A 12,320-nucleotide genomic window follows, 5' to 3' on the forward strand; every position below is an offset into this window, starting at 1 on the left:
GAATCAAGATCGCATCTATCTTGTGGTATATCTCGAACAATTTTTTGCACGGGAGCGGAATCGGGACAAACCTTCCGCGCAAAATTAAAAATCCATAGATGTGAATATTTCTCGCTTTCATTCGTTGGAGAATGATTTCTCATGTTTCGAGCCACTTTCCATAATTTTTTTTTTCAAATTTCGCCAATAAGCACGTTTTTTTTCCTTTGATCAAGTTTTTAAATTGATTTTCAAGGTTCAAATACGACTGAAAATTTTCAATAGTTCCACGTTCCGAAAAGCTTGAAATGCATTCGATTTATCCTGATAAAGCTTGGAACACTGGCTATCCCACCATAGATTGGGAGGCCTTCGACGAATAGTGGAACCTGGGATGGGTTTCGTTTGAGCGCGAACCGCGCTGTCATAGATCAAACGAGAAATGAAGTTATACTCCTCCAATGGAGGCAAACCATCTCTGGAATTGATGGCTAGAGCAATCGCGTCCGCATATTTTTTCCAGTCAATGTGTCTTGTGAGGTCATATGCCATGTTTATAGATTCAGAAGAATTCGACCCAATGGTGATGGAAATTTTGATTGGCAAGTGATCACTACCGTTGGGGTCCTGGATTACATTCCACTTGCAATCTAACGATAGTGAATTCGAGCAAAGCGAGAGGTCAAGAGCACTTGGCTTAGCAGGAGGTTTAGGTACACGTGTTGTTTCCCCAGTGTTCAAAACGGTCATATTGAAGCTGTTACAAAGGTCATATATCAACGATGAACGATTGTCGTCGTACTGTTCCCCCCAGGAAGTTCCGTGAGAGTTGAAGTCTCCCAAGATCAATCGTGGCTAGGTCAAGCTATTGAAATGGCTAGAATCATATTTGACTGACCGCACGCAAATGGTAAGATTTAATGGGAAAATTTCAAAACCAATATTTGTTACATCCGGAGTTCCTCAAGGCTCTCATTTAGGGCCATTTTTGTTCATTTTATTTGTTAATGACGTTTGTGTTTTTCTTAACAGTGTTAAGGTACTTATCTACGCAGATGATACGATGCTGTATATGTAAATGAAGAATGAAGAAGACTCTCAGACATTCAAAAATGAAGTTGATATCTTCTATAATTGGTGCACTAAGAGTTTCCTACAGCTCAATGTTACAAGAAGAAGAACACCATTGAACAACGGTGTTAAGCTAGGGAATCAACCCATCAATAGATGTCAACGAGTAAGAGACTTAGGCGTGGTCTTAAATTCGAAACTAAACTCGCTTGATCATTATAATACAATCATCCATAGAGCAAATAATATGTTGAGCTTCATCAAACGCTTCAGCTACCATTTCCACGATCCGTACACAATAAAGACATTGTATATTACATAGTTTTAAGTAGTTTTAAGTAGTATTAAGAATGTATCGGTCTAGAATTTTGATTGTCGACAGTAAATAAATAAATAATCGGCCAGTTTGTCGGCTAACCACGAATCGATCCAATTTTTGACTTCATCGAAATTGGAGAAGTGCTGGTCAATGAGGCCATGTTGCATCGATCGAAAAAGATAGTAATCGGACGGAGCAATGTCTGGAGAATACGGCGGGTGGGATACGACCTCTCATTTGAGCGTTTCCAAGTCTGTTTTGACCGGTTTCGCGACATGCGGCCGAGCATTGTCGTAATGCAAAATAACAATATCGTGTCTTTGCACGTATTGTGGCCGTTTCTCCTTCAGTGCACGGCTCAAACGCACCATTTGTCGTCGGTAGAGGTCCCACGTAATCGTTTCATTCGGTTTTAGCAGCTCATAGTATACCACACCCAGCTGGTTCCATTCATGCATTACCTTCTGGCCGTGAATATTCTGCGCGACCGTCGATGTTGATGCATGGTCGGGGTATACAAACGTTGCCCGACGTTTAGGATTGTCGTAATGGACCCACTTTTCATCGACAGTAACGATTCCATGCAAAAAACCGTTTCTTATATGCCGTTGGAGCAGTTGTTCGCACGTGAAAAAAACGGCGTTTGACGTCACGTGGCATCAATTCATACGGCACCCAATGTCCTATCTTTCGGATCAATCTCTTTGCTTTTCAATGATCGGATATGATTTGCTGAGCTACTCCAAGTGTATCTGCAAGTTCTTGTTGCTTTTGTGACGGATCTTGATCGAGTAAAGCCTCCAATTTTTCATCTTCAAACTTTTTTGGCGGTCCGGAACGTTCTTGGTCTTCCAAGTCAGAATTACCACTTTCAAACCGTGCAAACCACGTCTGTCACGATCGCTCCATTGGTGCATGGTCACCATAAACTTCCACCAAAATGCGATAACTTTCCACAGCTTTTTGACGTAGAACTACGTCTTTCATTAAGGGTGCCAAATCAGAAAACAGGTCACGTTTTTATGAAATAAAGTTAACGTTAATAACTATTTTTGCCGTGAACGGATTTTGGCGATTTACATACTAAACGAATCGGAAATACCGTAAGATTTGTTTAGGATGTTATACTAATGTCCCCTGGTTTGTAAATGGTTAAAATTCATGAAAACTTTAAGCGTTTCTATTTTCCCCTACATTTGTTCTGTCCATTTGTGTGCTTTCCCGAACAAAGCTGTCAATATCGAGCAACTTATCGACGACCAACGGAGGGGAAATCGTAGGATTTAAAGTCATCGTGAACAAAGGAAAAGTAGAAGAATGAAGGGGAATACTTGCCTAGAGTATAAACAGTGGATCTCGCTGAGGCAAACTTCCATTCGGCATCGGACCGTTGAGCAATCCAGTTCACTTTGCTTTCGCTGCGCTTCGATCTAAGATTGGACCCCACCAGTGGTAATCCAACTTGGATATCGTCGTGTGATTTTTTTCTGTTCGTTTTTCGCGTTATTCGTATCGTGTGTTTTTCTTTCCGCGTTATAAATTGGACGCTTCGCGTAGTGTGTGATGAGCAAGAAGAAGAGGAAGGCAGGCTCGAGCCCTGCAAAAAACGAACGCATTGCCATGGGCAATAAAATATCGAGACAAGCGTCATCTAATGATGCACGCGATGGCGATTTCGGCACGTCGGTCGAAAATGTAAACGCAGTTACCCAGGCAGCAACCAAAACCAAGCTCCCCCGCTGGTGGCGAAGACGGTCGCTCTTGACAAACTCATCAGCGAATTCGCATCGATGGGTGTTACATCAGAGTACAAGCTGTGTGGCATTATTCAGTCTTTTTCCAAGCAGTTAACATTGTTTGTTTTCCGTCATCATAAGGGCTTCATTGGTGCCTTTGAGAATGCATCAATGCATTAAACTGACGCTATGGCAAAGCAGGTGTTAAGGTTGTGTGCCAAAAAAATTATTTGGGGAATACCAAGCATCTTGAATGAATCACCCAGCTGGTTCCATTCATGCATTACCTTCTGGCCGTGAATATTCTGCGCGACCGTCGATGTTGATGCATGGTCGGGGTATACAAACGTTGCCCGACGTTTAGGATTGTCGTAATGGACCCACTTTTCATCGACAGTAACGATTCCATGCAAAAAACCGTTTCTTATATGCCGTTGGAGCAGTTGTTCGCACGTGAAAAAAACGGCGTTTGACGTCTCGTGGCATCAATTCATACGGCACCCAATGTCCTATCTTTCGGATCAATCTCTTTGCTTTTCAATGATCGGATATGATTTGCTGAGCTACTCCAAGTGTATCTGCAAGTTCTTGTTGCTTTTGTGACGGATCTTGATCGAGTAAAGCCTCCAATTTTTCATCTTCAAACTTTTTTGGCGGTCCGGAACGTTCTTGGTCTTCCAAGTCAGAATTACCACTTTCAAACCGTGCAAACCACGTCTGTCACGATCGCTCCATTGGTGCATGGTCACCATAAACTTCCACCAAAATGCGATAACTTTCCACAGCTTTTTGACGTAGAACTACGTCTTTCATTAAGGGTGCCAAATCAGAAAACAGGTCACGTTTTTATGAAATAAAGTTAACGTTAATAACTATTTTTGCCGTGAACGGATTTTGGCGATTTACATACTAAACGAATCGGAAATACCGTAAGATTTGTTTAGGATGTTATACTAATGTCCCCTGGTTTGTAAATGGTTAAAATTCATGAAAACTTTAAGCGTTTCTATTTTCCCCTACATTTGTTCTGTCCATTTGTGTGCTTTCCCGAACAAAGCTGTCAATATCGAGCAACTTATCGACGACCAACGGAGGGGAAATCGTAGGATTTAAAGTCATCGTGAACAAAGGAAAAGTAGAAGAATGAAGGGGAATACTTGCCTAGAGTATAAACAGTGGATCTCGCTGAGGCAAACTTCCATTCGGCATCGGACCGTTGAGCAATCCAGTTCACTTTGCTTTCGCTGCGCTTCGATCTAAGATTGGACCCCACCAGTGGTAATCCAACTTGGATATCGTCGTGTGATTTTTTTCTGTTCGTTTTTCGCGTTATTCGTATCGTGTGTTTTTCTTTCCGCGTTATAAATTGGACGCTTCGCGTAGTGTGTGATGAGCAAGAAGAAGAGGAAGGCAGGCTCGAGCCCTGCAAAAAACGAACGCATTGCCATGGGCAATAAAATATCGAGACAAGCGTCATCTAATGATGCACGCGATGGCGATTTCGGCACGTCGGTCGAAAATGTAAACGCAGTTACCCAGGCAGCAACCAAAACCAAGCTCCCCCGCTGGTGGCGAAGACGGTCGCTCTTGACAAACTCATCAGCGAATTCGCATCGATGGGTGTTACATCAGAGTACAAGCTGTGTGGCATTATTCAGTCTTTTTCCAAGCAGTTAACATTGTTTGTTTTCCGTCATCATAAGGGCTTCATTGGTGCCTTTGAGAATGCATCAATGCATTAAACTGACGCTATGGCAAAGCAGGTGTTAAGGTTGTGTGCCAAAAAAATTATTTGGGGAATACCAAGCATCTTGAATGTCTTACTGGACTGTTATAAGTTATTTGGATTCGCGTGCCAGTCGCAAAACTGCCTTCAACTAGGATTGCATTTGCGCTAATATTGATCATAATGAAGCATTGCTACTATTTTCGGAGTTGTTATTAACGAAAAGAGTTTATTTCGCTTGTTTAGTCACCAAGAAAGTAATTGTCGTTCTGAAATTTTGTATGTGATTAGGTTTTGCTTGCCAGTAACAAAACTTCCTCCACTAAGGGTGACAGCTGCGCTTCTCTCAAGCATGAGAATGTAATGCAACTTTTCTCAAGGCCAGTAATATTAACAGAAGCGTTTCTTTTGAGAATAGCGCAAAATGATGAGAAGTGTTTATATTTCTGGTAGTTTCAAGCCACCAATGTATGGCTCTGTATGCATGCTATGGCGAACGCTTGTTTGGCGCTTGGTTTACGTTGTACAAACGATGCCTAGAGGTGCGATTCCTTTGAGGCAATACTAAATATAATTATACTTGCAAAATATCAAAATATAAATATTTGATACTTGCAACGGTTGTCATTGTTGAAAAGTTGTTGTTGTTTCCATGCGGTGCCAAAGATATATTAATGTAGTTATAAGATGTGGAATAATGGTGCTGGTGCAACATGTATATAATAATAGCGTTCGAGGTAAATTTCCAATGCATTGACATGAAATAAATTGCGACATACGATCAGCTAGTGTATTGTTTTGCGAGGGCAAGAATGAATCATCAATCAATTATCGTCAACTGATTCTACAATGAAAAAACCGTTCCAGAGATTATTCTACTAAGCAGTTGTTTCTAAAATTTCACAGCATTATAGAATAATATCCGAAGGTAAAAACAAGCGACTTATAAAAAATAACAGCGTAGTTCTACGTCACAATGCGGTCGTATTTTGGACACAACCTCCTATAATTTTTTCTTCATATTGAAGTAATGAAGTAACACTCCCCGTTAAAACAATCTCGTTGGTTCGAAATTCGACATATTCGAAGTGGCAAAAAATTATGTTGTTTACGCTTCAACTTTTTGACATATACTAAAAAGACCCGCAATTCCAACGAATGTCTGTAAATTTGATTCACTGGAATAATAATCAAGTCACGCCATCTGTTATAAAACCGAACAAACTTACCGGTACACCTAATAGATATTATAGTTTTTGAGTGATAGTTTTTGGTAAAAAAGCAAGAATTTTTTTGGCCCTTTCAATTTTTTTTAAATATGTCAAGTATGCAAAGTTGCTTAAAAGACACATGTATTTACCGCCATAACGTTTCACTGCTAAGGCCAGTCGAGCTGACATGAAATTCGAAAAAAGGGGTTCAAATGAACTGAAAACCACCACAACACACCCTGTTACAAGTAGCATTGATTGGAGAACAAGTTTTATTACACCAATTGGAAGGACATAAAAATTATCAGCACGATTTTTGTGTCTCCTTTCCCGCATACAGATCCTTACGGCTGATCGCCTTTCTCATGCCGACCCACATGTGAATACACGCCGCCGGGAGCTGCTAGCGTAGCGTAAAACCGATTCCAGCGGACGGATCGGTCCTCGAGCTGCCCCCGTGGATTTTATTTACGATTATGCGATCTTAATTTTACGCTGTCTCTGATTTATGTGACGTAGGCATCGGAATCGGTCGACGTAGTTTGGCGATGGCATGTAATTGCGGTGGTAAATATTGACTCCTTTTTTTCCTTGTTTGGCTCGCCCGCCCGGAATGTTATTGCCGACAAAGTGGTTCCCGTTTATCCACGTGCGTGCGTGCGTGCGTTTGTGATTCAGTGTTCCGATTAGAGGTTCGGATTTGATTGAAAGTGAGTTTATGGAGCGAATGGATTGGGGTTTGTTTTTATCGGTCAATTTTATTTCGATTGACAATTTCGTCTCGAGTGTTTTCATGAACGGGTTTTAGCTTCATAAATATTTATCATCGAATCCAACACAAAGTCTGGCGAATAGCATACAGAGGCAATGAATTTATAATACCATTTGCTTACACCCCAGATCGATCCAAGCCTCTGAGCAAGCAACCTGTTGAATTGAAAAGTTGATTGCGAACGACAGCATTTATGATAAACCGTAGCTATGTCGCCCGAATGCTGATGACAATTGCCTGGCATCATAAAACCATGTACACCTCCCACGATGAGTGAACGATCAAGAGACAATATGTTGAGAGCAGCATTAAGAAGATGTTGCGGCGTGTTCTGCCACATAGAAAGACAGAAAAGTGTCAAGTGTTGAAGTGTTACACACGGATCTGACAGAGCGCACAGATGAGGCACACAAGCGTCTGCTGATGCCATGGGGCGGCCATTTGGGAGGAAAAAGGACCTGGAAGTGATACGGGTGTGGGCGGGCGCCATGAGGACATTTCCACATTGCCATCGTTCTCTGGTAAATGATATGGCATTAAGGAACAGCATCCCTCTGTTGATTCTAGATTTTATTCACACGTACTTTGGGCGACGATTGAATCAGATTTGCTGAATCTTTCGTTGAGGCTCTTTTCTATTGAGAGCTGATGATCCAATTGATTGGATTGCTTTGAGAGGTGCATGTCTAATTCGAAGTAGCTGTGAGATAGATGTTCATGGTGAATGAAGTCAAGTGAACTGATAATTCCCTCCTCGTGATATTGGTTTAAATACAAACATATTTTTCTCTGATAAACAACACACATCGAACCACAACTTGTGTGCCTCTCCTCACTGCGGGATGTTTAAACGAGAATCAGTGACCACAAACAACACCAAAAACATAACCGTTTGTCCACACAACGTTGGTGTTGTTTGCTCGACATTGATTCGCACAAACCACGGCAGTTACTTGTTGCATTCTGTCACTCGACCGATCTCTGCTTTATATCTGTCTCTCCATGTGTACATATGTACACATTATACCATTCACATGGCACTGTTAAATTGTTTACTCACAGTATAATCGGATTGTCCCATCGGTCTCGCCACGTGGATTCTTGGCGATACATTTGTAGATGCCGTAGTCACTGTGCTGAACCTCGGTGATGAAAAGTCGCATCACCGCCTTGTACGAGGCTGTGCCCGGGATGGATTCAGTTCTGCAAAGAGAAAGTCGCGAAAGATGAAAGGGGTTGTTTGTTGTGAAGACAATTCTAGCATTTAACTAAGCTTGTTCAGGGATCTATTTTTCCCATGGTTCTAGCTCTTGGATTACCTTTTAGATCATTCTTTCGCAAAAAACTATACTTCTTTTCAGCCATTCCATGCCAAACCTATATAATAGTTCTCAGATTGTCTTGCAAATTTGTAGTTTTGTTCCTTATCGCAAAATATTGAGCCCGATTTTTTTCAATTTTTTTATTCAAGATAGAGGACGCTATATATTTTATATATTTTTTCTTGTAATATGAGTTTTTTACATAACAAATCCAAAAATCATAGAGGGTTTTTTTCGTTTTTGAGTTATGATTTTTCAAAGCTAACATGTTTTGGTTGCGCGTTAAAAGCTATAATTTTTTGAAAAAAAATGGTTTTGGAAAAACCATTGATTTTTTGATTGTTTGTATCATCGGCTGTATTTTTTGTATCATCGGCTGAAAATTATGACTCAAAAACGAAAAAAGCGCCTCCCTGATTTAAAAAAAAATGGGTGGATTATATCTATAATATAACCGCAAGGTTGACGTGGGACGACCGAAGCTTAGCAATCATTTCAGTGAGCAGAAGATATGAAGGCATATCCTTCAATACAATCTTGAATAACCGAGCCAAAGCGTTATGTTCGTACCCGTTCTTGTAATCCGTGTTAGGAAAACACTTTTCGGAGTGCAAATAAAACATGCGGGTGCAGAAGTACCTCCGGCTTGCATGAATCAACAACTTCAACTTCTACTTTTTATACTATAGAGGATTTAAACCTGAAAGTTCATTCGCCTCTAATGTCTGTACGATTTTCCCAGGTCCCTAAGTTTAGGAGACCGTGTTAAGGAAACATATTCTAGTTTGCACAAAGGCAAGCGAGTACAAAAGTACTCGCAGTTTGCATTTATTTACAAAGCCGATTTTCCCAGACATCTTGGTTTTGAAGTCTGTGTTAGGTAAACACATTCCAGTCGGAACAAAAATGCCCCTACTTGTATGATTTTGCAATGTCAAATTCCTCAGACACCTGTCTGTGCCATGTCTGTGTTGGGGAAACATATTTCAGCCGAAACAAAAATACCCCTGCCATGCATGAATTTGCAATGCCAATTTCCCTACGCTCCATAGATTTGAAGTCTGTGTTAGGGAAACACATATCAGTCGGAACAAAAATACCCCCGACTTTCATGTATTTGCAATGCCGATTTCTCCAAGGCTGTTTGGTTTGATGGCTGTGTTAGGGAAACCGTAAACCGGACCAATCAAAACGAGTTAGTTAGGGCGTTTAGATAACGCTTAACATTTTACAGTTTTTCAATTGTTTATCTAATGAAAAATAAGATTTTATTAATTGCGATAGAAACGTAGAAATATTCCCTATCAATTGATGCAAACATCTTTCCGATCCAGTAAGAAATGTTCGAGTTATAAGCATTCCGAATCTTTCATTTTTTCCTGCATGTTCTGTGTTTAGGTTTTCATGTTACCCCCCATATACTCCGGTTAGACGTAGTCGCACGTCAAAACATTTGCAACCAATAGTTACAAAAAGTCCATTTTTTCGCAAGTGTAATATTTTCTCGAAGAATATTAGCTCATTGGCTTCAATTTGATACGTCGATCATCTGAATCGATTCAGTAGTTCAAAAATTGTTTTCGTTATGAAAAAAGTCATTATTGGAAAAAAGATAATTTTTCAGACCACCCTAAAATGGAAATGGAAATATTTTTTGGCGGACTCCCACTAAGCGTCTTGATCAACGTTTTATGTTGCCTAATCTGCTCGAATCGAGGGTAAATAATGTAGGTTAATGTGCTATAGGCTAAATAATTGAAGGATCTTCGTGATCAAATTGTATCACATTCTTGAGATGTCATAAATGTTATATCTTCATAATGCTCGTTTCAGTTAGTATCTGTGTTCAAATTAAAGTTTTTTATTGCACATTGCACAAAACATATTTTTAAACTATTCCGTTTCAGTATAGATGAAAATTTTAAATTTTTTTTTTAAATGTTGAATATAGGAAAACAATTGATGTGAATATCTTGTTAGAGTAAAATTATACGTTTCTTAACTTAGGGCGACTGTTCACAGAAAGGCATAGGATAGAAATTAAAATCTAAAACTGAAATATATGAAACAAACTGAAAACGTAACATATAATGATAGATAGATTTCGAACGCTTATAACATGACTATTTCTTGATGAATCAATCGATTAAAAATCATTTATCATAACAAATAAAATAATTTTTCGGTACTAATTTTGATTGAAAAATTGAAAAAATTTTAAACATTCCTTAAACGAAATACCACGTTCTGATTGATAAAAATTGTGCTTCCCAAACCATATCGTCCAAAACGAACAACTAAAGTTCGTTCCAACAAACCGCCGGCCATACCGCCGCCGGCAGTATGCATTCTCAGAGTATGCACAAAGCAGCAAAGCAATTTTTTGTTTCCTCAAACCCAGTGCACAATGGTAGAGGAAGCGCATTTAAGTGGAAATTTGAATCTAGAGCTCGACATTTATTCTCTACACAAAAACTATCTTCAACAAAGTTGTTCTATATGATATAGCGCTCAATTTTATGTTTTAAAAAATAGGGTGACTAAAATTTTCGATGAAATAAAAAATCGAAAAAATCGAAATGCAATAAACTTTTTTACCTTTAAAGATAGAGATAAACATAGTTCGACACTGTTGTAGTCCCAGTTATTGTAAGCAACTTGGTAGTTTTTTTTGTGTATCTTGAAATAACTGATATAGCGCTTTTTTCTATGTTGCGTTAGGGTAACTTTTAAATTTCAAATTCTACATGCAAACTGTCTTCAGAAGACTTTCAGAGCTTACTAAGACAAATATTTTGCGATGCAGAACTTGTGAATATCTCTACTCTACCCAAAATTATTGATATTTCTTCCTCTAAAATACGCTCTCTTCATTTGTTTGTCGTTCTTTCTGGGGCAAACAAAAAAATTTTTTTTGGCGGTTATTTTAATGGTTATTTGACTCTACATAATGTGAAATTTGAAAAACTATATTATTTATTATATTTGAGTAAGCTGAAATTGAAAAAAAAAACATCAATATCTTTGAGTAGGATGTATTGACAAATTCTGAATCACAAAATGTAATAAGCTCTAAAAGTCATCTGAAGACAACTTTGATGTAGAATTTGAAATATAACAGTTAGAGCAAAAAAACGTTTTTTTTGATAGTCACAGAACCATTGTGCAGTGGAGGCTCGATGAAAAAATGTACCGCGTCGGTTTTATACAGTGGAGCAGAGATGCCAACCTTTCTGATTTTTCAGGATTTCTCAGACTTTTCGTCACGCTGACAAATATGAAATTTTCCCTGATTTTACTGAAATGATCCTGATCTAGCTGATTTTGCTGATTTTGTACTTTTTCTTCACCAGAATAAAAGTTATCCGTCATAAGTAGACTGCCAATGAGAACTGCTATAACAGCCTACATAAAAATACTCTCCGATCCGCACTTGAATAATGCTCACTGTTATTTCGTGTATTATTTATGAATTCAGAAGCGATTCACTTTATGGGAAGTACATTGCCGATATTTATTAAAGCATGATGTAGGCGTGAAAGAAAGATGCTAGATAAAATTAGCATGTCCGAAAGCAGTTGTCTGCCCTAAAACAGTGTATAGACAGAAAAAGTTAAACTCAGTCATAATTTTTATTTTATAAGTGCGTTTATTCCACTTGAAACACATATTAAGATCTCCGCTTCACAATGACAGAATGCGAAGCTGTCAGCACGATTTGAATGAATGGACGAGGAGGATAGTGTTGCGAAATCTTTTTTCGTTTCTCTCCAGAATCTTACATCAAGGATGTCAGCTTCACAGATTGGTAGATTTTATATGTATGATTTATAAATCTAAAACCATATGAGAATACGTATTATGTGTTCCATCAGGACATTGGCAAACTTCGACAACACAACACATTATTTTGGAGTATGGCTGAAAAGTGTTATACCACCGGTTAAACTAATCAGGTTTTGCACCATCAGATTATCACAGGTTCAGATTCTACAGGGATCTGAACCTGTGATAATCTGATGGTGCAAAACCTGATTAGTTTAGCCGGTGGGATAACACCTTTCAGCCATACTCCAACATAATGTAAAAATGTAAATGTAAAAAAATACCTTGAACAGTTCTCGACGAAAAAGCAAACATGTTCTGGGAGGTTATAATCTTTAATTTTGCATAGAAAATTGAAT

The 12,320-nt window shown here is 38.9% G+C and overlaps 1 protein-coding gene across 1 annotated transcript in view; it reads right to left on the reverse strand.

The window, feature by feature from the left end:
* LOC129776607 (lachesin-like) overlaps positions 1–12,320 on the reverse strand; it is a 263,339-nt gene that overhangs the window by 23,062 nt on the left and 227,957 nt on the right. Inside the window, exon 7 of the mRNA XM_055782342.1 lies at positions 7,875–8,017. Coding sequence (XP_055638317.1) covers positions 7,875–8,017 — 143 coding nt within the window. The remainder of the gene's footprint in view (positions 1–7,874; positions 8,018–12,320) is intronic.

This window comes from Toxorhynchites rutilus, chromosome 3, assembly GCF_029784135.1.
Source record: "Toxorhynchites rutilus septentrionalis strain SRP chromosome 3, ASM2978413v1, whole genome shotgun sequence".
Lineage (NCBI taxonomy): Eukaryota > Metazoa > Arthropoda > Insecta > Diptera > Culicidae > Toxorhynchites > Toxorhynchites rutilus.